The sequence below is a fragment of the Electrona antarctica genome (genome assembly GCF_951216825.1).
Source record: "Electrona antarctica genome assembly, chromosome: 2".
Taxonomy (NCBI): domain Eukaryota; kingdom Metazoa; phylum Chordata; class Actinopteri; order Myctophiformes; family Myctophidae; genus Electrona; species Electrona antarctica.
Genome location: NC_136807.1, coordinates 47,048,124 through 47,075,818, shown reverse-complemented (window position 1 = coordinate 47,075,818; position 27,695 = coordinate 47,048,124). Strand labels below are relative to the sequence as shown.

General features: G+C 41.6%; 1 protein-coding gene across 1 annotated transcript; it reads left to right on the top strand.

Annotated features, from left to right (window-relative positions):
- LOC306933576 (uncharacterized protein) lies at positions 1–26,116 on the top strand (the record flags this gene model as incomplete). Its single annotated transcript, XM_079515852.1, has 13 exons — positions 1–95; positions 9,340–9,372; positions 9,730–9,815; positions 9,938–10,066; positions 11,913–12,100; positions 12,520–12,636; positions 17,835–17,949; positions 18,906–19,038; positions 19,343–19,477; positions 21,137–21,238; positions 21,391–21,446; positions 21,551–21,740; positions 26,028–26,116. Exons 1-13 carry the CDS (start codon positions 53–55, stop codon positions 26,114–26,116), a joined length of 1,416 nt encoding a protein of 471 aa, XP_079371978.1. The 5' UTR covers positions 1–52.
- Positions 26,117–27,695: the final 1,579 nt, after the last annotated feature.

Genomic DNA, 27,695 nt, shown 5'->3' with positions numbered 1-27,695 from the left:
GGTGCAGATCGGTGAAGTTCCAGTTGAGAATCCAGTGTGAGAGAATCCAGACATGGATGAGACAGTGATAGTGTTCCTCCTGCTTTGGAGCTCAGGTAAACACTCTGTTAGAATGGCACTTGTTGCTTGATGTGGATGTGAAATGACACTGAAATCCATGATGTATTACTATTAGTACAGCTATGAGAACCATGACCTATTAGTACGGCTATAAGAGAACCATGGCGCTTTAACACATTTAGTACTGCTGTTTGCTTTACATGCACTGTGTGTGTGTGTGTGTGTGTGTGTGTGTGTGTGTGTGTGTGTGTGTGTGTGTGTGTGTGTGTGTGTGTGTGTGTGTGTGTGTGTGTGTGTGTGTGTGTGTGTGTGTGACATGGCGTGATGTTGTGCCGTATCCTATTTTGGAGGTTTTTCTGCTTGTATTGATAGTCCACAGTGTAGAGAGAGCACTCAGTCTGGGCCCATTTATGGGTCGCAGACCCGAGTAAATATAATGTTTTGTTTCCTAAATTTAATTTTTTTAAATTATTATTCCAAAACAACTTTCCCACATAATTCACACATTTCCATGAATGAAAAACAAATTCAAAGATGTTTTTCAAAAGTAGTGACAATAGCCGATCTACAAGCTCACAACGTGGCGAGAAGCGATGAGTTGTGAGCTTGTAGATCTGCTATTTTCACTAGTGCGGGTCCCGGGCAAACGCTTAATTTCTCTTTTGGGTCACGAGCTAAAATGTTTGTGGAACCACTGATGCAGAGAGACAGGAAACAGAGTCAGAGTGACATGCAGCAAAGGTTCTCCAGGCTGGGGAATTGAACCGGGGACTCAATGCCAGGCATAGAGCACATGGTACACCAATACTCTTTCTTCATTCTGAGCACATGTATGGCCAATCCAGGTCCACCTGTTTATTGATTATACTGTGCATGTTGTCTTGTTGGGTGATGATGTTGAGGAGGTTATTGTTTGAGATGGTCGTGGGACAGAATATACGCAGGATTTTGCACAGGCATGATGTGTGGAAAGTGCATAATTTATGGATGTTGTTTTCTGTGGTTAATTTCCAGCATTCTGGACCGTATACAGTAGTAGTGTTGATAGTGTATACGCAGCTTTGGTAGATCCGGAGTTTTGTTTTGGTGCTCTATTGATTTGATTTCCAGATTTGCTTAACGGGATACTTCTGATTTTTTTAATGAAATACTTGCCATTAATATAGTGGTTGCAACTGTATTAATTGATTGCCCGGGTCCCATGGTGGGAGTTCTTCTCTGGTTTTGGTGAAATATTAAGTAGTTCCAGTAATTTTGTGGGGGGCACAGGGGGCCACGCATTAAATGTAAATTAATCCACAAAACTCATTTGCATTGTTCTAACATATTAGTGCAACTTTCGCTAATTTTTGGCCCCTCTATCACACGGAACTATGTTTTTTGTGTCCATATACGCCCAAAAAAATAGTTCCATGTGAAAGAGGGGTCAAAGTTGAACGAAAGTTGCGCTAATATTTTAGAAATAGGTCAACAATACAATTGATGCTAGTTTTGTGAATTATTATACTTTTACTGCGTGGCCCCATGCAGTGCCCCCCACAAAATGACCGGAACTACTTAATATTGACCAAAACCAGAGCAGAACTCCCACCACGGGACTCGGGCAATCAATTAATACAGTTGTAACCACTATATTAATGGCAAGTATTTCATACAGCTTAAGTTAAAAAAAAACTATCTCTTCAAGTGTTATGAAGTTTGTGTAGAGGCAAACTGACTGTGAAAAGTGGACTGGTTAAGTAACCAAATGACATGTGTGGGCAATCAATTGGCTGAGGCAGAGGCTGGGAGTTCTACAGCTGAGGGGACTTAGGCTCATTAGGTCCACTGGCAGAGCCCGACCAGCAGTGTGTTTTTGGCAGCAAATTTAGATTTTAGTTTTATAGTCATAGTCTCTCGACTAAATCTACAGTTGATTTAGTCGACTAAAATGTATTTTGGCGGGCCTTGATGCCGTCGTAATGACTCACAACGCGTCACGCTGCGACGTGTTGTGAGCTTGTATAGATCTGCTATTTTCAGCATGCAACCAAGTGTAAAATGACTTATACTGGATCTCCACTATAGTCCCTTCCTAACATTTTAGTCTAGTTTTCATTTGTCAACGAAATTGTCAGTATATTTAGTCTCAGTTTTAGTCATCATAGCTTAGTTTTCATTTAGTTTTCGTCAGTGAAAAAACGGTTGCCGACGAACATTTTTCGTCTTGGCTTTAGTCGACGAAATCAACACTGCCGACCAGAGCCTTTTGTGGCGTTTCTGGACAACAGTGTATCCCACGGAGGAAGTGGCCCCCTGTGGGGGTGTGGAACGTGTGTCAAATTTGAAGTCAGTGGGGCAAACGGTCCTCGCGTTACGTGGATTAGAGACGTACACACATGTACACACGTGCACACACACAGTCACGTAATGTACTGTACGTGCACACGTACAGAGACGTGGTGCATTTATAGTAGGATATTGTTACATATACCATATTGAACATCTTATTTATTGAATCCATCCATTTCTCCATAGTGGTGTGTACGGCTCACGTCACACACGCACACACACACACACACACACACACACACACACACACACACACATGGCTCTGAGGCTTGTGGAGGTCCGTGAAGTTGGCACCCCGTGATTTTCCATATGACGAAAAAAAAAATGGTATCATTCTTCAGTGCTGCATTTGTGCTGAATTGTGCCGTAAATTTCATAATTTGTGCTGGTATCATTTGTGATATAATTGAAGTTATAGGTCGTGAGCTTTGCAGAGTTTGCACCCCCAATTATTTTGCTTCAAAACGCACCAAAATGGTCTCCTTTTTAGTGCTCCATTTGGTCTAATTTGGCTTGTGGTGGAGCGGGTGGAGGGGGGGTATAGTGGGCAGAGGGAGGGGGAGGGTGGGTGGGTTGGTGCAAGCTGCTGATTAGTTTTCTGTGGGTGGCGGTGGGGTTGAGACACAAACAGGTGATTTATATATACTCCATCGTACGACAGCTGTTGTGTTGGGTTCTGAAAATATAAGCTGGCCTCTCAGTCTCAACGGAGGTTCCCTAAACTGACCACAAGTGGTCTGACTACAAGAGAAAGGCCTATAACAACTATTGCTCTGTCTAAGATGTTATAGGCAGTTTGTCTGTGTGGAGGAGAAGGTTCTATAATGTATGGGCATGTCAAGGATATACATTATTATACATTTGTTTCCCTGTAAATTAATATTCATTTGTGGGTTAAAGAATTAACATGTGTGTAAAGACATGAGTTCCTTCCCTTGTAGTAGTATACTAGGCTGACTTCCAAGTATGAGAAAACATTCCAAGGCACTCCGCTCCTAAAATCCTTTATTTGAGTCATGGCGTTTAGCTTGGCAACGCAACAAAAATGATCAACACATTTTGTATTGACCTTATTTATTATGGGGACGCATTTGGAACCTGATGAAGGCTCTTGAGCCTTGTTTGTTTTTTCTTGTTTTTTTTGTTTTTTTTAACTTTGCCAAGTTAAAAGCCATGAATCAAATAAAGGCTTTTAAATACTCAACCTTAGTTGAAATGTTTCTTAAAGGACCACTTCACCACTTTTCAACCTATCTTCATATAATATTGGTCTTCACTAATAATTATGATAAAATGGCACCATTTTTTCCTACTCGGTCTGTGTCTCATTGGAGGGCTGTGGGCAGTTCCGAAACCCGTCCACCAGTGACATCATCAATGGGGAATCCAAATAGAAACTGCAGGCTTTCTAGTCCTGAAAAGTTGCAATGCGAAAATGGAAGCCATCGTTCTCATGATAATACAAATCTGAACATTTTTGTAAAGAAATATTGTTTAAAAAAAATCTGCCTAACGATGATGTCACTGGTGGACGGGTTTCTGAATTGCCTCCTATTGCCTCCCTGAGTGGAATTTTTTTTGCCATTTTATCATGATTATTAGTGAAGACCTATTATATGAAGATAGGTTGAAAAGTGGTGAAGTGGTCCTTTAAGTTCACCTGTTTTCTCATACTTGGATGACAGTGTGCAGGGGAAGGAGCTTAAAGGGTTAGTTCAGATTTTTGGACGTAAAGCTGTATAGGAAATACATGCCATTAATGTAGTGGTTTGCAAAGGTATTCATTGATTGCCTGAGTCCTGTGGTGGGAAGTCTGGCCTGGTTTTGGTGAATATTAAGTAGTTCTGGTCATTTGTTTGTGGTTTGGGCGCCTCGCATTAAAAATAAATGAATCCACAAAACTAGCATAATTTGTATTGTTGATCAATTTCTACCATATAGTGCACATTTCATTCAACTTGGAATCCTCTGTCACGTGGAAATATGTTTTGTGTACATTATCACCACGCCAGCAGCAGCACAAAACCATAGTTCCGTGTATGTGACAGAGAGGTCAATGTTGAACTAAATTGGCGCTATATGGTAGAAATAGATACAACAATACAAATGACGCTAGTTTTGTGGATTAATTTATTTTTGATGCGTGACCGCCAGCTGACTGGAACTACTTATAGGAGAATACCATGCTAGAAGGCTTTCTTACCTTATTTGTAGTTGTCCCCACCAAAGAGGTCCAGGTGTTATTTTGTGCAAAATGTGTACATTATTGGCTATTTCCCCTCAACGGGGCGTTGGGTTTTTGTGCTAATTCGCATTAATTTCCATCAAAATAAGTAGTGTGCCGCTTGGGATACTATTTACGAAGAGAGGATATATTTAAAAAAATGATTTTTGAGCGATGGAAATAAGCGAATTAGCACAACACCCCAATTCAATTCAATTCAATTCAATTCAATTCAATTCAATTCAATTCAATTCAATTCAATTCAATTCAATTCAATTCAATTCAATTCAATTAGGGCATATAAAGGTAAGAAAGCCTTCTAGTATGAAATTATCCTTTAATATTCACCAAAACCAGAGCAGAACTCCGGCCACGGGACTCAGCTCAGGGAATCAATTCATACCTTTGCAACCACTATATTAGTGAGGCAAGTATTTCCTACAGCTTTAAGTCCAGAAATCTGAAGCAACACTTTGAATGTGTTATACCTACAGTATACTGTTGAACCCTCTCCAATGAGCACCTGTTTTCAGTCACGGAGCCATGCAGCGGTTCCTCTTTACTCTGTTCAACATTACAATGTGTGTGTGTGTAGCGTGCGTGCGTGCGTGCGTGCGTGCGTGCGTGCGTGCGTGCGTGCGTGCGTACCAGCAGTCACGTCTTGTGTTGCTGTGTGCAAAGTTCAATGGCCCGTTTTGATGATTGTAACAACTCAATGAATCTGTGTGTCCTTCCGTGACCTGTTGTAACCTTTGAGCTGTGATGATGAAGAAGAAGATACCTTGGCTCTCTGTGATATTATGATCAATGCTGATCACTTTATGATGTTGGTCAGCTCCATTCATTTGGCAAAATGACGCACTATACGCATGCAGCCTGCAGCTCAGGCCTGTGTGTGTGTGTGTGTGTGCGTGCGTGTGCGTGCCCGTGTGCGTGTGGGTGTGTGTGTGCGTGCGTGTGCTTTGAGCTGCATTTCATATCATGAAAGGTGCTATAGGGCAAGCTACAAATATTGTGTGCTATTAGTGCTATTAATTAATTGACATTATTGTATTAATGCATGTGTTTACACATATATAAAACATGAATTTATATAATGTAGTCATTATTTAATTTATTAGGGTTAATATAGTTACATTGAACCATCATGCCCGGCATGGCAGACAGGTGTGTGTGTACGCCATACATGCAATAGTGTATTGAATTATGCTCACTGTGAGAGCTACGTATGTACGGTTCATATTGTCATCATCATGAACACCATGGAAATTGTTTGTTTTGTTGTGATGCTCATGGTTGAAACTATATAGGTCTCAGTGCGTGAATTGAGATTACAGCGCCACATGCCTCTCAAAGGTTTTTTATTTCAGGGACCCCGGCCCATAACTCTGAGAGCGTATACACATGCAACCAAATGGACCGGTTGGGTTCCATTTGTACACTCTCAGAGCTACTGATCCGTAAGGGCCCATTGTGGTTCCAACTATAATGGCTGGGTGTGGCTGTGATCGCTCATCTGTTGAACATCTCCATCCATTGTTGGAACCACATTGTTGGGTTCTGAGAATACCGTATATGTGATCGCTTCTGACCGAGGCTGTCATTGATTTTTATTTTTTATTTTTTTTCATGTCATGTGAAGGCAGGGAATCATATAGCTTCAAATTGACATATTATATTGCTGTTCAGTTTGGCCCACCAGTTTTGGAGATATGGTTTATAGAGTAATGTTTTGCAGAAAACAGGCTTGAAAGGTTCACTTCTGTGGTCTCTAACATTACACCTAGCTACATGTTTAAGCACTTATTTAATATTTACATGTCGATTTAAGCTCTGACATTCATTTCAGACATGCTCTAGTATGTGAAGAGTCTGCCTGTGCTAATAAATCATTTTGCATAATAAGCAGTTTTTCTGCTCTCCTGAACAGTTAGTCTAGCCGCCATGACTGTCTAGGTATCAAAAAGAGTCATATAAGCTCACTCAGTGAGTATGGATGCCACACACACGTTGCATCCATGACGCGTTGTGAGCTTGTAGGTCTGCTATTATCAGCCTGCGACACCCGTTGAACAACAAAGCATATATTACACTTAAGGTAGTGTATGTGATTTTTCTCTGGTTAAAATAAGTGTTAAATAGCTCTATATTCTGATGGTACTCATTGCTACAGAATGGTTATTCACTACCTGGAGTCTCCATGTTGTCTCTCCAGCTGTACCAACTCGCTCATTGCAGTGAATCTATGAAATGGAGTCCTTCTGTGACCCGTTGTACCTCTGAGCTGTGATGAGTAGCCTACAGAAGATGATACAGTTCTCAGTTCAGTTCAGTTTATTTACTTTGGTCATTAAAAACAGATTCATACAGTGCCTGCTTTGTTTTTTGCAAAATAAACATTGACCAAAAAGGTGTAGGCTGAAGCCTAAGCTTATTGTGCCTACCCTTCTTTTCATAGGTGAAATAATACAACAAAGCAAACAAAAAAAACACAACAAAAGAAGAAAAAAAACAAACAAAGAAAGACAGGACGAAACAGTCAACAGGAACAAAGACAGAACAGAAAAGAACAAAAACAAAAAAACAAAACAAAACAACTAAACAAAGAAAACAAAACAAAACATCATATCAATGTTCTATGTATCTACTATATTTGATCTATACAATTTGTATTTATTTATTTATTGTACTACAATTTTTTTGTTCGTCATACCTTGGCTCTCTGTGATATTATGATCACTTTATGCTCTACCTTTCATGTTGGTCTGAAAAAGTCTGTGCCACAACACTATTCACATGCAGCCTACAGCTCAGGCCTGTGTGTGTGTGTGTGCAGCGTGCGCGCGCGTGTGTATGTGTGGCACGCGTGTGTGGGCGTGCGTGCGTGTGTGCGTGCGTGCGTGCGTGTGTGCGCGCACGTGCTTGCGTGTGTGATTGTGGGTTATTATTATCATTATTGTTATTATTAATATTAAGATTCATATTCATATTCATATTCATATTCATATTAGAATGAGTTCAGCTCCTCCTGGTCAGTCCATGAATTCATTGTTGTCTCCACCAGGCCGAAGGCATGGGGAGAGAGTATGTTTTGAACTCCGTGTGTGTGTGTGTCCTTCCGTCCGTCCGTTACCAGCTAATCTCCGGCACCGTTAACCCGGTCGATGCCAAACTTTGCACACACACTCCCTGGATGCCAACGATGAACCTCTGCCCCACATTTTCCAGAACGGCCTGTTATAGCGCCACCATGAGGCAGCTTTTCACATTTTTTACCTAAAACTGCACCGATCTGCGTGAAACGTTGCATGCACACTCCCTAGAGGCCAAGGACAAACCGTTGACCTGCATTTTCCGCATCTGCCTTTTATAGCGCCACCAGGAGGCCAACTTTTGTAAAACACATTTTTTTTATATTACTCTTTCTGTCCAAAAATCTCACAAATCGTTACACACTATCTCTATGGTCATGTGCTCAAGTCGAATCTGTCCCATATTTCATATTCCATCCTAATTGGCTATAATTAGCTTTCACAGTTTGCAAGATTGCCCCGTTTTGAACAAAAGCCTCAAATCATGAACGCAGCATGCAATTTACGTGAAATCTTTCATACATTTTCTTACTAGGCTGAGGAATATATACCACCCTTTTCACATTGACCTGTTATAGCGCCACCAACAGGTTGATTTTTGCAAAACACATTTTTTGAACAAAATGCCTCAAAAACATGTTTATATTAATCCTAAACATTTTGCCAAACATCTCACACAGTCCTATCCTCCTGGTGGAGACCTGTGCCCAGAAGGGCACGTTTTCTAGTTCACAATGTGAACAGTGTGATATATATTTGTTTAATAGACTTTTATTATGTTCTGGTCCGCCTTCTAATGCATTAGAAACAATACTAATGATTGTCTACTGGTCAAACGTACTTGCTGACCCCTGGACTCTGTATTTCTACGGACTGCACTGTGACATGTACTAATTGTATACATTTTTTTCTGACACTGTTTGTGAGATGCGAAAATACCTTTCACTGTACTGTACTGTACTGTACTGTACTGTACTGTACTGTACTGTACTGTACTGTACTGTACTGTACTGTACTGTACTGTACTGTACTGTACTTGTAGCCTACTGTACATTGACAATACTCCTATTTTAGAGCCGAATAAAAGTCGGTTCGGCTCTGTAGAGCTCTGTAGTGTCTGACGAGCCGAAATCATTTCGGCACTACAGCGGTAAAATAGGAGTATGAATCGGCCCTAACACATCCATGTGGACTGGCAGAGTAAAGTTGAGTCTTACACACACACACACAAACACAAACACATGCACACGCACACGCACGTGCACGCACACACATAGTGCCACAGCATATCCATGTGGCAGAGTAAACAGGCACTAATTCTCTTTCAGGAAGTTGCTCTTCCTGGTTTGTGCTCTGAAGCTCTGTACGTGTGACCAAATCACAAAATGCGAGCCAACCTGTTAATTTACAACAAACTATTGCTTGCCAGCCATTTTCATTTCATGTGAGCTCCGATAGAAATCGTAGTTACTCATTCCCATCCTGGTGGGGCAAATAAATTATAAATAGCAGCGAAGAGGAGAACCAAAGGACATCTTTCACGTGTATTTCAACAGATAAACCACAAATACCGTACAACCAACCAGCTGTTGTTACACTGAAGCTCATTTAGTTTGTTGTGTTTCTCCACAGCTCTCCATGCTACACCATCACATGACACCACAGGTAAGAGTGTGTGTGTGTGTGTGTGTGTGTGTGTGTGTGTGTGTGTGTGTGTGTGTGTGTGTGTGTGTGTGTGTGTGTGTGTGTGTGTGTGTGTGTGTGTGTGTGTGTGTGTGTGTGTGTGTGTGTGTGCCCGTGTGTGTGTTTGGTTGGGTGTGGGACTGTGCATGGCTGCGTACGTGCGTGTCTGTCTGTCTGTCTGTCTGTCTGTCTGTCTGTCTGTCTGTCTGTCTGTCTGTCTGTCTGTCTGTCTGTCTGTCTGTCTGTCTGTCTGTCTGTCTGTCTGTTTGTCTTGCTTTAGGGTTTGTGTATTTCTAAAAGTAGACCAACTCAAGTGTAATGTCTCACTTTTTTATCCAGAGGTGGAGCCCTTCCTCATCTTAGCCAACAGAGACAACCTGATGAGGATCAGCTTGAACGGCTCCAGCTCCACAGAGCTCAAACAGGTGAAAACCATTGGACATAATTAACAACACATGTAATCCTATACAATATTCTACACACACTGCTTTTGACATGCTGGAATGTATTCCAGTCTGAGACTAACACAACTGCTGTGGTGTGACAGGACTTGAAGACTGCAGTGTATCTGGACTTTGACTATCAGCAGCAGCAGATCTACTGGATAGAGGTGACACAACGGACCCCCTGGCGCAGCATGATCAGTGTCATGAACATCAACGGGAGTGACGTCCAGGTCAGTGTGACAACGACAACTATGAGGATGAATGAAGGATACTTTGTATGTATTGTATTGTTGTATTTATAGTACTCAGAGTACTTATAATAGCCAGTTGGACAGTAACAAGTTACTTGTTGTATATTACTGTAATATTATTATTTAACCCAGCAATGAGTACTGTAAGGAATTATTTAACCAAAAACATGTAATATGTAAAAAATTGCACATTACATATTACTCAGAGTAAACAGTGTTGTTGGCTGCCTTTTGAAAACATTTAGTTTAAAAGGTCAAGAGAGATTTAACTGCTGTATTTTATCTACTACTTTTATCTACACAATGTGGAATATGCAGCAGAAAAAGATGAAAGACAATCTTTGTTTTATATTATTCAGTTTGACTCAGTTTGATTCAGTTTTAAAGGAGCTGGCTAAACAGATTGTTTTGTTGTACATTTTCTTTGCAGGAGGTCGGGGGTTAATATGTAATATAATATGTAATATATTACTCTTGATTCCAAGTAATACGTAATATAACATTCATGCTTTTTAAAGCAGTAATATGTAATTAGTAATATATATTGGCCAACACTGATAATTGAAAATCTCTAAGCTGTGTGGAACTGAGAACTCAACTGCTACAATTCCAAGTGCTTCTCAGGGTGGGATGTCTCCAGTTCAAATATGATTCATTTTGGGGGTCTCCAGTTCAAATATGATTCATTTTGGGGGTCTCCAGTTCAAATATGATTCATTTTTGGGGTCTCCATATCAAATATAATTCCAACTGAACAGTTTGAGAACCACTGAGTTAGTGACAGTGTACACACACACACGCACACACACATGCACGCAAACACACACACACACGCACACACGCACGCACACACGCACGCACGCACGCACGCACGCACGCACGCACGCACGCACGCACGCACGCACGCACGCACGCACGCACGCACGCACACACGCACACACACACACACACACACACACACACACTAGTGTTGATTTTGACAGCAAATTTTGATTTTAGTTTAGTCATAATCACAATTTCAAAGACTATGACTAAACTAAAATCAAAAATTGCAGAATTTTACATTAATCATTAACATTTGATATTAATTAATTAAATAAGACCTTTCTACAAGTTTCTACAAATGACTTCTAAATCATGCTGAAAAACCTATTTTGCAGTGGTTCTCAAAATGTTTTCAAGTCAAGGACCCACAGAATTATCTGTATTTGGCCGCGGACCCACCATCAGAAAATATGTTGTTCCAGGGACACCCCCAGAAGCAAATATTTGAGTTGAAAACGTTTGCTGTGAAAGCATATACTGTATATTCAAAGATTTGTGCCACATTTTCACAATTAAAAAAAAAATAGCAAGCTCGTATAAGAGTGCCGCGCTACGAGCTTGTAGATCTGCACTATTTTTCAACAACTGGTTTAAAATAATGATATATTTGGCGACACAGATGCAACTTTTTAATAAAACTTAATTTAGTTTAAGTCATATTTTAGTCATCTGAAATGTGTTATTGTTATAGTTTTTGTTGAATAAAGATTTTAGTCAACTAAATGTACAGATTGTTAATGCATTCAGTCTTAGTTTTACACACACACACACACACACACACACACACACACACACACACACACACACACACACACACACACACACACACACACACACACACACACACACACACACACACACACACACACACACACACACACACACACACACACACGTACCCCATGCAGCCCACACTTTGACAAGTTGCTCTAACTATCATAATGTAAGAATGAAGGCGTGGTGAGTATATATTCAGAGTGCATATATGGTTCATTGACAGGTCATTCACAACACGTCGACCATCACACCACGGGGTCTGGCTGTTGATTGGATAGGAGGAAACCTATACTGGACTGACCCTGTTCATAACACCATAGGGGTGTCCAAACTAAACGGGTCGTACCCAACAGTCCTGCTCAACACTGACCTGGCCATGCCAGGGGCCATAGCTGTGGATGTACGCTACGGGTAAGAACACTGTGGTGACATCATGAACCACACACTGAATTTATCAACCATCCTGTGAATAGGGCTGTCACGTTTACACTTTTAAGTTGATGATTAATTGTCACACAAATAATTGCTATTAACGATTTAATTGTGTTTTTGGCATTGAACATTAAAACATATGAATCCAATGTAATTTCAGATTGCCTTGAAGGCTTCGTAATCAAAAATTGCACAGGACAGATTATGACAATAAATAGGCAAAGACATATACTATTTAATAGTATATACTTTCAAAAAGAAAGTTAAATTAATACAGATACATTTAAACACACACACACACACACACACACACACACACACACACACACACACACACACACACACACACACACACACACACACACACACCTGACCCTGACACAGTGTCTCCCTGACAGATACTTGTACTGGTCAGACATAAGTGACAACAACCCCCACATAGGGAGGATGGGGATGGACGGCACCAACAGGACAGTCATCGTGAAGGAGAAGATCTCCAGTCCCATAGGCCTGACGTTAGACTACATCAATGATCACATATACTGGACCAACAATAGGAAATACATTGAGTTTGCCAACCTGGATGGAACCAACAGACAGACAGGTGCACAACACACACACACACGCACACACACACACACACACACACACACACACACACACACACACACACACACACACACACACACACACACACACACACACACACACACACACACACACACATTGTTCACTTTGTTATACTCTAATGTATGTTAAAGCAGTATTTGTAGTACTTTATTCATGCATGCATTTATTACAGTCTGACTCTTTTTATTTGGGGTTCTGTGTGTCTGTAGTTGTGAGTCAGGACAACATCTGGAGATTCTGGACTATTACTGTGTTTGAGGATCACATCTACTGGATAGACTGGAGCTCCATCTACAGAGCCAACAAGACTCATGGTATCAACAGGACCACAATCATCAGCGAGCTGAACGATCCATATGAAATCCACATCTACCACCCCTCTAGACAACCTGAGGGTCTGTACCACCTGCTGTAACACTCTCATTATTACTCTTCATTATGTTTCATGACTTTTATTTCTTCTGTATTGTTGAATTAATTGATATGTTTTGAAAAGTGTTAAACAACCTGGTGTTGAATACAGGTGTTCCTTAATTATTGCTTTACTTACACACATCGGTGTGTCTCTTACAACAGGTTTTATAAAGCACTGTTTTAACATATAGGTGTGTGTTCTCATATTCCTTACATGTGTTGCATGTTTTCTCCACCCTGCAGTGTCTGGTCATCCATGTCAGACCAACAATGGAGGCTGCAGTCACCTGTGTCTGCTCTCACCTGGAGGAGGCTACAATTGTTCCTGTCCCACAGACTCCTACTTGTCAGATGACGACAAGCAGTGCATGTCCAACTGCACTGCCAGCCAGGTGATTCGCCTCAGCTTCACTTGTGTTACTCTGTATGACTTTATCCATTAAAGGAGAATTCCGCATGCTGGAAGGCTTTCTTATACCTTTATTTGTAGTTGTTACGTCCCCACCAAAGAGGTCCAGGTGTTATTTTGTGCAAAAGCGCATTATTGGCTATTTCCCCTAATGAATATGCCCTCAATGAATTGCATTGAATTGCATTGCATTGAATGGGGCTATGGGGTGTTGTGCTAATTCGCTTATTTCCATCATTTCCATCGCTCAAAAATCAACTTGACTACTTATTTCGATGGAAATAAGCGAATTAGCACAAAACCCCAACCCCCATTGAGGGCTTATGGTAGGGGAAATAGCCAATAATGCACTTTTGCACAAAATAACACCTGGACCTCTTTGGTGGGGACGTAACAACTACAAATAAAGGTAAGAAAGCCTTCTAATATGGAAGGACGGGAACCCCTTTTGGTGTTTTAAGCATTATGTTATACTTTAGCTATTGACAAATAGCAGATCTACAAGCTCATAGCGCAGCACTCTGTGCCGCGCTACAAGCTTGTAGATCTGCTATTTGTCAAATATTGTGAAAATGTGGCACAAATCTTTGAATGAATATTCTTTCAGGGCGAACGTTTTTAACTTGTATCTTTGCAGGGATGGTCCCTGGAACAACATATTTTCAGATGGGGGTCGGCGGCCAATTGCATATAATTGTTGGGTTCTTTGACATGAAATAGTTTGAGAATCACTGACATAGAAACATAGGTTTTATAGACAACTGTCATGATTTATAAGACATTCTGTAGAATCTGGTCCTCAGTCCTAAATGGGTTACATGTCTTTGATACATTACTGATTATTATGGACCTGAACCTCTGTCTCCCCCTTCAGTTTGTTTGTCAGAAAGACACGTGCATTCCATTGTCGTGGAGATGTGACTGTGAGGACGAACACGCTGACTGCCGTGAGTAGAGACTGAACCATTACCTCAGTAGTCATGCTTTATTATCACTGTTTATGTATTCTAAAAACACTGATAAATGCTTTATCACAATAATAATAACACAGTATGAATGCATTATAATCTGCTTATAATGCAGTATTATTAAAGCTATAGTAAGCTAAAGCTTACTAAAGCTAAAGTACAAATAACAATAATCACAACATAAATAATTTTATATTGACTCTTAAGGTGAACTTTTATGATGGTGAATGGTGCATTTATATAGCGCCTTTATTGAAAGTGCTTAACAATGTGCGTTACACATTCACCCATCCACACACTGATAGCAGAGGAAACCATGCAACTTGGGAGCAGTTCGGGCGGTATTGCGCTATTCCGACGCAGTAAAGAAATAAGCAATGAATAAAGTATTCAATCAATCAAAGAAGACTACAGTGAGATATCAAGAGCACTTGGCGTCAACACAGTGAATGTTTCAGTGTGATCGTCCTCCTCTTTCTTACACATCCTAATGAAATTAAAGAATACATTTAAAAAGTAGCATAAGTGGGTGTAGCTTTTATTTATTTACCTGACACCTGCAGGATCACTCATGCTGTGTCCATGGTAACGATAGGTCTGCAGTTCCTGACGACAGGGCCCTGAAAATGACACACATATTATCATCACTGATCATTTTAGATGACATTCATCGTGTCTCCCAGGCAGTGTTGATTTCGTCGACTAATACTAAAACTAAAAATGTTCGTCGACTAGCTTTTTCCACTGACGAAAACTACATGGAAACTAAATGAAAACTAAGCTACGATGACTAAATATATTGACAATTTCGTCAACAAATAAAAACTAGACTAAAATGCTAGGAAGGGACTAGTGGACAAGAGATCCACTATAAGTCATTTTAAAATTAGTTGCATGCTGAAAATAGCCGATCTACAAGCTAACAATGCGTCGCGCTGCGACGCGTTGTGGGCTTGTAGATCCGCTATTTTTGTGTTCAGTGTCTTGCTCAAGGACACTTGGACAATAACACAGGGAGAGCCCGGGATCGAACCGGGAACCTTCCTATTCCAAAGCAGCTGCTTTGCCTCCTGGGCCAGTGCTGTCCTGCTAATGACTATACTGAACACACCTGTTTATTTTACTGCTGTCCTGCTAATGACTATACTGAACACACCTGTTTATTTTACTGCTGCCCTGCTAATGACTATACTGAACACACCTGTTCATTTAACTGCTGCTAATGCCCTCACAGTACATACCTGTACTGACAGACAGACAGACAGACACGTTATATCCATCCATCTTCAATAACACTTCCAACAGAGATTTGCAGACTTCATTTCCAGTGTATCGTTAAAGTGAAACTAATTTATTCATTATTTTCCCCCTCAGCTCTCCAACTAAAACCAACTCACAACTCAACAGGTGAACACAATTTAAACTGATTTTTATATTGTATTGTCCAAGGTATTGTAATGAATGTAATCCGTTTTTACTGCTTATTACTCTGTGCAGAGTCCGAAGATGTCAGGTTGGTGGGAGGAACCAGTAGCTGTACTGGTATACTGGAGATTAAACACCAGGGAGAGTGGAGACCGGTGTTGGCTTGGTTTGACTGGAACAGGATGTCATCATCTGTAGTGTGTAGACAGTTGGATTGTGGATCTGCTCTTTCAACAGAATTTGCTTCTAGTTCTACACGTCAACCAGGATGGGTGATTCCATCTTCCTGTGTTGGCTCTGAGTCTTCACTGATGGAGTGTGGACCAGTAAAGTCGTATAATTCCACTCTTACACTGAAGCTCAACTGTTCAGGTAAAAGCAGTAAACAGTATATGCATCAACAATGTAAAAGTTGTGTTATCATCAACATGCTATTTAAAATATGCCTTTCCTCTTCATGTGAAGTCCACAATTAAATAATACAGAGCAATTTACATGTGTGATCGGAATACACTAAGTAAGCATGAATTGTAGTCAACAAATCACACAAGTAGAAACAAGTGAAGAGGAAACCCTGTAGTGCCTAAAAGCTACTAGGATACATTTCACTGCTTGTACTTGTATACGTTAGTTCCAGCGGAACCTTCAAAATAAGGGTTTCACTGAAAAACGCTGGCAGTTAGGGAAGAATTAATGAATACCTGACAAGGGAGAAGTGAACACTCCAATATGGACCAAAGAGTTCCAGTGTGAAGGCACTGAGTCTGCTCTCCTGGACTGTAGAGCCTCAAACTCAACCAGAAACACCTGTTTGCCTGACAAGACCGTTGGACTCACCTGCTCAGGTAAAGACAAGCTACACCCTGCAATCATTTTTGAGGGGTGCTAGCTATAGGATAGTAGTATAGGCTAGTATAGTTCTGTGCCACATAATTGAGGCTAAAAGTGAGGACAGAAAAGTGAGGACGCCAATTGTGCTTGGCCGGAATGTGATGATGTATGATAAGAGCCCCCCTCACTTCACACAAGTGTGATCTTTCATGTTTATTATAAAGTGATACTGTTTAAAACTTTAAATGTTTACTCACCTGTCTCTTTACAGTGGTTGATGATGTCAGGTTGGTGGGAGGAACCAGTACCTGTTCTGGTATACTGGAAATAAAACACCAGGGAGAGTGGAGATCAGTGGACGGTGGGTTTCACTGGAACCTGCAGTCCTCATCTGTAGTGTGCAGACAATTGGACTGCGGCTCTGCCGTTTCAACAGAAAGGACTTCTGGTTTCACACAACAACCGGTATGGAGGATTACACCTTACTGTGTTGGGTCTGAGTCTTCACTGAGCGTCTGTGTCATAATGGAGAATCATGTCACACGGAAAGGTTTGATTACAGGCAAACCCACTGTGAACTGTTCAGGTAACACAATGACAGCAGTCCTTACAGTCTCTCATTTCATCTCTGTGCGTGTATGTATGTGCGCTTGCGTGCGTGTGTGCGTAAGTGACTAGAAAAGGCCTTTAGTCTCATGAGCTACTGGGGAAGATCTCGTGATGATGATGATGATGATGATGATGATTAGTTATTTGTGTTTTGATTTATTGATTATATATTTCCATATGAATTACTTTATTTTAGAATGAAAGAACACTGTTTGTTTAGGGTTTCAGTAAAACAACGTTGACTTTCCTCTGATGTGATTAGATTCAATTTGCATCCATAATGCATTCATACATTCTCTTGTAGATCACTAACATCATTGTATAATCTCTCTCTCTCTCTCTCTCTCTCTCTCTCTCTCTCTCTCTCTCTCTCTCTCTCTCCAGAGTCTGTGAGGTTGGTGGATGGTCCTAGGGTGTGTTCAGGCAGAGTGGAGGTGAAGTCTAATGAGTTGTGGGCCTCAGTGTGTGAAGGTGACTTTGACCAGCAGGATGCAGAGGTGGTCTGTAGGGAGCTTGGTTGCGGAGCTTCTTCGGCCCTCAAGGGGGCGCTCTATGGAGAAGTCAAGGCTCCAATGTGGGCCAAAGAGTTCCAGTGTGAAGGCACTGAGTCAGCTCTCCGGAACTGTGGAGCCTCAAACTCATCCAGAAACACCTGCTCATCGGACAAGTCTGTTGAACTAACCTGCTCAGGTAAAAGACACCTTTTAATTTGGATAATTATTTTATAATGAGAGTAATAACATGTTTTTTCCCCTTGCATGTTAATCCCACCCCCCCCCCCCCCCCCCCCCCCCCCCACTTGATAGTGGGTGCAGCAGATTAACTCAACAACGGCACCGCTCAATTCACACTGGGGTGTGATTTTATTTTTGATGCCCAGCTTTGTGGATCTGTGTGAACACAAACATTGGCTGATGATTGGCTGATCACCCCATAGTGATGATTTGATTGGCGGAGAAAAGTACATATTGAAGATACAAGTGAGGGCATAAAAGTGAAGACGCCAAAAGTGATTGGCCAGAATTACATTTGTGATGATTTGATTGGCTAAGCACAGAATGTGATGTGTGATGGTGCATGATGATAAGAGCGCCCTTTCGTGTGAAGTGAGGACGCCACAAGTGATTAGCCTTGAGGATTAGCCTTGAGGACTTGAGATAAAAAGGACTTGAGGACAGAAAAGTTAAGATAGAAATTGTGAATGGCCAGAATGAGATGATGTATGAAGATAAGAGTGCCCCTCACTTCACATGGTTGTGATTTATTTATTTATTTTATTTTTGTATTTGTTTGTTTGTTTATTTATTGCGTTTACTCTCTTGTCTCTACAGAGTCTGATGATGTCAGGTTGGTGAGAGGAACCAGTAACTGTGCTGGTATACTGGAGATGAAACACCAGAGAGAGTGGAGACCAGTGGACGGTTGGTCTGACTGGAACCTGCAGTCCTCATCTGTAGTGTGTCGACACCTTGGCTGTGGCTCTGCCGTTTCAACAGAGAGGAGTTCTGGTGTTACACATCAACCTGCATGGAGGATAACACCTCACTCTGTTGGGTCTGAGTCTTCTCTGAGTGACTGTGGAAATAAGATGTCTTCCACCTCCTTGTACGTACTGGAGGTGAACTGTTCAGGTAACAAACTACTACTTCAACGACAGTAATGTCTGACAAAGCCACAGGAAACACTGGCCCTGATCAATTATTAAACCATTCGGTGCCATTATTTGCTGTTTGTGAAAATAACATGTGTGGAATGTTCTGATGGGGCATTATGCCTTACTATACTACTATGCTACAGTATGTAACATTCATCTTGCACATAATGTCTCTGGGCTTGTTATTGCTTTCATTTTTCTTGTTTTATTATGCCTTTATCGTCAGTGACTTGAAATCTCTCTCTCTCTCTCTCTCTCTCTCGCTCTCTCTCTGTCTCCAGAGTCTGTGAGGTTGGTGAATGGTCCTAGTGTGTGTTCAGGCAGAGTGGAGGTGAAGTCTAATGAGTCTTGGGTCTCAGTGTGTGAAGGTGACTTTGACCAGCAGGATGCAGAGGTGGTCTGTAGAGAGCTAGGATGTGGGCCTCCTTCAGTCCTCCAGGGGGCGCTCTATGGAGAAGCCAATGTTTCAATGTGGACCAAAGAGTTCCAGTGTAAAGGCAACGAGTCTGTTCTCCTGGACTGTGGAACTTCAGACTCCACTAGAAACACAAGCTCACCTTACAAGTCTGTTGGACTCACCTGCTCAGGTAAAAGACAGGCTAAACATTTGGTTTGGAACTTTGGATTATTATTTCATGAATAAATAAATATGAATCTTTACTGTTTACTCTCTGGTCTCTGTACAGAGTCTGACAATGTCAGGTTGGTGAGGGGAACCAGTAAGTGTATTGGAATACTGGAGATGAAACACCAGGGAGAGTGGAGACCAGTGGATGGTCGGTCTGACTGGAACCTGAAGTCATCATCTGTAGTGTGTCGACAGCTGGAGTGTGGCTCTGCTGTATCAAGAGAAAGGACTTCTGCTTCTACACATGAACCTGTATGGTGGATTTCAGCTTCCTGTGTTGGGTCTGAGTCTTCACTGAGGGAGTGTGGAACAAAGAAGTCTGGCAATTCCACTGCCAGACTGGAGATTATCTGTTCAGGTAAAACAATGACTTCAACAATGACACATTGTCTCATCTATCTGTCAGTACAATATCTTATAATTAAACTGGTCATACAGTCAAATCTACTGTATTACCAATTTCAGCCAATCGCCTCTGTCTTGTTCCAGATCTGCTGTTTAAGCCTATCATCACCTTTGTACGCTCCATTTCTGAAAGCCAGCAGCAGGAGCTGCATGTGATCAGCTGCTCCACCAACACAACATCACTGGATACAACACAAGACACAACACCACTGGATACAACACAACACACACCACTGGATACAACACAACACACATCACTGGATACGACACAACACACATCACTGGCTACAACACAACACACATCACTGGATACGACACAACACACATATCTGGCTACGACACAACATACATCTCTGGCTACGACACAACACACATCACTGGATACGACACAACACACATCACTGGATACAACACAAGACACAACACCACTGGATACAACACAACACACAACACCACTGGATACGACACAACACACATCACTGGATACAGCACAACACACAACATCAGTGCGAACCTTAGTACACTCCATTTCTGAAAGCCAGCAGCAGGTGATTGAGGGTTTCAGTTTCAGTATCAGATGCTCCATCCTGCCACAGTACCCAGGAGGCTTCTTCTACCTCACCTTCACTGGATCCAACACCACACGCAACTACACCCAGTCAGCTGTCAATCACTCTGTATCCAACACAACACACAACATCACTGCATCCAACACAACATCACTGGATACAACACAACACACAACGCCACTGGATACAACACGACACACAACACCACTAGATACAACACCACTGTATTCAACACAACAGACATCTCTGGATACAACACAACACACAACGCCACTAGATACAACACAACACACAACACCACTAGACATAACACAACACACAGCATCACTGGACACAACACAACAAACAACATCTCTGGATGCAACACAACACACAGCGTCACTGAATGCAACACACAACATCTCTGGATGCAGCGGAACTCAGAACCATACCCAGACAGCTGTCAATCACTGCCACATTCCTGTTTCCTGCAGCAAACCACACCCACCAGGGAAGTTACATCTGTGTTTATCACATCCACGTTTTCTCTCACAACTTCTCCTCTAAGAGCGAGGTCCTCTCTATCACTGTCACAGGTAACACGAAATGTGGTCTTTTCAAGTCACAATTTGAAACTCAAGCAAGCAATCTTTACGCTGTTCTTTTGCATGATGTTTGATGTTCTAACATATTCAACATATTTCCCTCACAGCTTCTCATCTGACATCTAACGTTCTCACATGTACAGTCATGGTGCTGCTGCTCTCGATCCTGATAATTACTGTCCTCTATCGTCTCTGGAAGGTAATTATACTTCTTTATTCAACATAACACTGCAATGTAAATGTCAGACGTTTTTAATTAAGAGAGCCGGTTTATTAAAGCCAGGCACTGCTGTGTTTCTCCAGGTCATCAGAAGGCGGCGTGCGGGAGCGCAGGACATTGGCGTGGTTTATTATAATGTAAGACGGGAGAGCGTAGAGATAGTTTATTATAACGAATTTGCTCGTTCCGACGTTGAAGCCGGACTGAGTGAAGAGACAGAATACCGCCAGTATGAAGAGCCAGATCCACAAGGAGGTGCTGAAGCTGCACCCAGTGAGGAGACACAATACCTGTATGATGATGTGGGTGTAGGAGGAGGTACTGAAGAGACAGAATACCACCAATATGATGATGTGGGTGTACGAGGAGGTGCCGAAGCTGCACCCAGTGAGGAGACAGAATACCACCAGTATGATGATGTGGGTGTACGAGGAGGTGCCGAAGCTGCACCCTGTGAGGAGACAGAATACCACCAGTATGATGATGTGGGTGTACCAGGAGGTGCCGAAGCTGCACCCTGTGAGGAGACAGAATACCACCAGTATGATGATGTGGGTGTACAAGGAGGTGCCGAAGCTGCACCCAGTGAGGAGACAGAACACCTCCTGTATGATGATGTGGGTGTACGAGGAGGTGCTGACGCTGCACCCAGTGAGGAGACAGAACACCTCCTGTATGATGATGTGGGTGTATGAGGAGTGTACCCCCCCATAGATTTCATTTTTAGATTCACCCATCTTCCATGATGGAATTTTTTAGATTATAAATATATATTTATAAATATATATATATTTTTTTTGATTTTTGTCATTGTGAGAACGATGGCTTCCATTATATCATGGTAACTTTTAGGGAATAGAAAGCCTGCAGTTTCTATTAGCTTGGATTCCCCATCAATTATGTCACTGGTGGACGGGTTTCTGAACTGCCCACAGCCCTCCTATGAGACACAGACTGGTTTCTGAACTGCCCACAGCCCTCCTATGAGACACAGACTGGTTTCTGAACTCCCCACATCCCTCCTATGAGACACAGACTGGTTTCTGAACTGCCCACAGCCCTCCTATGAGACACAGACTGGTTTCTGAACTGCCCACAGCCCTCCTATGAGACACAGACTGGTTTTTGAACTGCCACAGACTGGTTTCTGAACTGCCCACAGCCCTCCTATGAGACACAGACTGGTTTCTGAACTGCCCACAGCCCTCCTATGAGACACAGACCAAGTAGGGAAAAAATTGACCCCCTCCCTCAAAATAATTATGCAGCTCACCTGCATCTTTTAAAACAGGCCTAAAAATCCACCTTTCAGCAGGCCGGAGGGAGAGGAAAGGATCACTTCTCCCTTAAACACTCCACTCTGTACATATATGTTTTATTTTGTATTATTGTTTCTGATTATATTGAATTTTGTTGTTGTTTTTCATGTCATGTCTATGAATTGATAGGGCCTGAAATCTAAACAAAACCAGACTTTTGTTTTGATGCTATCCCTTTGAGACTGGGCCCTAGTCTTGCGCCACCTATTTACTATTTTAAAATAGTTCAACTAGCCAATCTACATCTACACGTTGTGAGCTTGTAGATCAGCTATTTGAACTATTTTAAAAGGTTTTTTAAAATGGCAAATAAGTTTAGGGATAAGGGTTAAGGGGTGGTACAAGATATAGCCCCACCATGAGTCTTTACGTAAAAGTATGTGAACATCTGAAATGCAGTCCCTGTCCCACCCACCAATCGGCAGCCATGTTTTCTAAAGCACAGCAATGGACCTGAATGCCTCTTAATGAACTGTAAAGTTCACTGTTGACTTGCAGCAGTGTTGAACGCTGTACTCAGTGTACTGTAACTGTATGATTTACATGTTATCAATGAAAGAAAAACCTGCAAGAAAAGTTGCAGGTTTAAAACACAATAAGGCGGGTAACAAGAAAAACCCTTCTCTTGACCCAAGTTGACCGTGTTATTATTTTGTATAATGTTTTATGTTGCTCACTGCTTTTTCAACAGTCTGTTCTAGGTGTGCAAATGTTTTTATGCAACTAAAGCTTCATGTTAAAATTTAAAATGTGTTTTTCTTTTTTTTACATGTTTGATATGTAGGTGTGCGAATGTTTTGAACTATTATGTTAATATTAAAATTCAATAAAGTTGAAACTCCTTGAGTAAAATGAAGTGTTCCAGGTCATCTCGCCCCTTTTCCAACTCGCCCCGGCGAAAAGTGACGGCCCGCCACAGAATTTCGAAAAGTGAAGACGGCTCGCCCGAGCCGTGGAGAGCCCGCCCCCAAAGCGTGGACAGCTCGCCCCAACTCACGGATATCTCTCCCCAACGCACAGTTATCTCGCCCCGTGTTTATTTCATGTTTATTTTACAGCGTGGATATCTCGCCCCAACTCACGGATATCTCGCCCCGCGTTTATTTCATATTTCATGTTTATTTTACCTATTTCTCATATTAGAACATTGTTTGTCAAAGGAGAACATTTAGAACCAGTTAGAACCAGTTTGTGTTGGTCAAATGAAAATTATGCATGGCTTACTCCCCTCCATTGTTCTGGAAATTCCATTCCAAGTACAGTACTTGAAATTCCATTCTGGAAAGGAATTTAACTGGTACAATATATCTTGTATTTTTTTCCTTGTTCACAACAGGGTCCACCATTTTCAATTTCAGAACATTTAGAGACGTACAAATATACACTTCTAGTCTTAAAAAACAGGAAACCATGTAAAGAGGTATAAAAGGAAAGGAAACATATACAGTAATGGGGAAAGGGGGTGGGGGGTTCAGATTTGAAGCGGGGTCTTTGAGAGCGGTTTTTCTCATGCCATTTTGGTGGCATAGGAGCAAAAATAAATTAATCCCTTGTTTGTGCCGAATCTGGCTTGAACATGGTTTGTTGAACTCCCTCTGGTGTTGTCGGTGTGAAATTCGTTGACATTAAGGAAAAATGTAGACAGGTACATGGGTATCTTGGTGGTGTAGCGAATCTTGTGGACCAGACCCATTGCAAGATGCTGTACTCTGTTGTCAACCCTTGCCATTACAGCCTTTCAAAGTGTGCAGGTGTTAGTTGGATTCGGGGGTTGAGGCAAAGTAGTAGCCTGACCAGTTTATTAGCATGTCTAAAGAGACACATGAGGCTGGAGAGCCTAGTGAGTTTGCACCTTCTTACAGAGCAAGAGCAGAGGTTTCCAACAGGAAAAGATTACAAGATGTATTGTGCCAGTTCAATTCTTGTTGGGAGCGTACCTATGTTCCCCAGGTTCTATGTTCCCCACCATGCAAAAAAGGTTCTTTGTTCCCCACTTAGAATAAACCTAAACCAGAAACCTAACCTAGTAATTATAGTAAGACTAAAAGTATTTTAGCAACGTACTCTTACTTTTAGTAGCAAATTCTGATTTAAGCTCAGTCTTTGAACAATCCATTGAACTTTAGGCCTGCCTAGGCTACTTAAACTATCTAGTCTTAGCCAACTAAAAATGAACACTGGCATAAAATAAACTAAAACATAATTGCTCAGACTCAAACATTCTTTGTTCTGTACTTATACATACAATTGTATATACAAAACACTGAAGTCCTTAAACCAGAAACCTAACCTGGGGAACATAGAACCTGGGGAACATAGGGATGACCCCTTCTTGGGACGAGTACAAAAAAGCACAGAAAGTACAGTTGAATAGAAGAGTAGTAGTAGAGCGCTTTGGATAAAAGTGTAAGTGCAGCTATATAAATGCAACATTTACCAAAAGGATTAAACCCAAAAAATCACAATGGCTTGTTTCTGCACAGTTTTATCATGTGCGTCACAGAGTCAAATGAACATGCTTGCACACACTAACTGGAGGAAAGTAAATTTACACAATGACATGCAAATTAATTAACACCTAGCATGCCTTTGATTGTCAACTTAGCCTCACAATGGTTAGCCAGCTACTTTTAGTTTTGAGTTTTATTGGGTTCAAATATTCAGGAAAGCAGTTGATGATTAGATTCCAGCATTAAAACTTTGCATTATGTCTGAAGTAGTTTATACACAACTGACATGTATCAATGTTACAGATTTTACAAAGATATTAAAAACATGAAAATGTTCTTGGCAGTGGTTCTGAACCAGTGCAGGTCATTGAGGGGGTTACAATTTACAATTTAGGCATTTAGCAGACGCTCTTAATCCAGAGCGATTTACATTAAGCAATAACAAAAACAAAAAGCATGGCATACATCAAAAGTAGTTATCATGAAACATGCGTAAGCGAAGAACGTAACAGTGGAGTATCTATGTAAACTATACATACGTTCTAGCTGATCCCCAGCTAAATGATGGAGAGTTGGTAACCAAATGGATCCTTGTAGATTTTTTAAATCTTGAGCGTGTAAAATTATACCATGGTTCCATTTTACACTCTCAACAGTTCAATTATTGTTAAACATCTGCATTACTTAAGTTAATTTACTAACATCAATACAGCATGCAAATGTGTATTGGCCAGAATTCGGATGATATGGCTATGTGGTTTGCTGAATCTTTGTATAACTGTGCTGCCCAGAGCAGACTAGTCAGCCCCCTGGCACACAACCCGCCCAGAAACCAGCAAGCACTCCCACCCCGGTGGCAGCGTATATTGGAGTGTGGTGATGCAAAAATGCTATGGAAAGCTATAGATTGGAAGGGGGAGTTTTCCACATCCCCTCGACAAGAGATGCCTTCTGAAAGTGAATTCCAAGAGCATATGGAGAGGCTGCTGAACCCTCCTGTCGGTGAGGGAGAAAACCTGCAACTGGAGGACTATAATGTCAACATGCCAATTACAGATGACCCTATCACTATGGCAGAAGTTCAATATGTAATTGACCGCCAGCTAAAGGCAGGAAAAGGAGCGGTCCCTGATGGTGTAAGCCCAGGTGTTTTCAAGCTTCTGCCAGTTGAATGGGTCACGTTTCTATGTACACTCATGAATTCCATATTTCTAACTGGCTATCCAATGAACTGGGCCCCTGCTAGACTGATGATGTTATTTAAGAAGGGTAACCGACTTGATTGTGACAATTATCGGGGCATAAGTGTGATCAATAGTGCAGCAAAAGTATATGACTACGTGCTTAATAACAGACTGATGTGCTGGTATAAGCCATTCCGAGAGCAGGCAGGAGCTCAACCTAGAAGAAGCTGCATAGAGCACATTGTGACACTTAGGCTTATAATTGAACATTGTGTCAGAAAGAAGCTGAAACTGTATGTTGCCTTTATAGACTTTTCCAAAGCCTATGACAGGGTGCCAAGAGGAAAACTGTTCAAAGTATTAAAGAGCCTGGGGTGTGGAGTTACTATGATCTTGGCCCTGATGTCAATGTACAGTGTGACAACAAGTATCCTGGGATCCACCACAATAACAGCATCCACTGGAGTGAGGCAAGTATCCCCTACATCCTGCTTCCTGTTTGTAATGTTTGTCGACATGCTCATCAGAAAGTTGAAACAATGTGGGGACGATGGTTTCCTAAAATGGCTCCATGTTTTAATGCTAATGGATGACACTGTTATCCTGGCAACATCAAGGGAAAGGCTGACTGAAAAACTGAAATATCTGGAGGAATATTGTGATGAATATGGCATGCTTGTTAATGAAAGTAAAACCAAGTTTATGGCTATATCGGGATCTGATGAAGACAGGCAACCTATTCAGCTTGCTTCCCTTACAGTGAAGCATTGTGACAGTTATACATATCTTGGAGCCATCTTCACTGCTGATGGAAATGCCCGAAACTCACTTGCCCTACATGTAAAGGAGAAGACAAAGCACCTAAACAAACTGATTATCTTCCTGTCCACCAACTATGATGCTCCATTCTGTGTAAAACGCAAGGTTTTTGAGGCTGCTTTCTCATCAGCTATATTGTATGGGTGTGAGGCTTGGTTGAAAATCCCCTTAAAGTCTGTTGAAACTCTCTACATGTCTGGAGTGAAATCCCTACTTGGGGTAAGGGTTACTACCCCTAACTTAACCTGCCTGTTGGAAGCAGGACTGCCTTCAGTGCAAGCTTTGGTGAGAGAAAAGCAAGCCAGGTTTTTCACCAACATACAGCAGCGAAATGGCATGCTTGATGACCCCTTGTGGTATGTTCTTCAATTGCTGGAGAAGGAGAACCAAGTCATGTATTCTCATTTATCTGAGATAATGGAAAAACAACATATTGAGAGTGACCGAAGGGACATG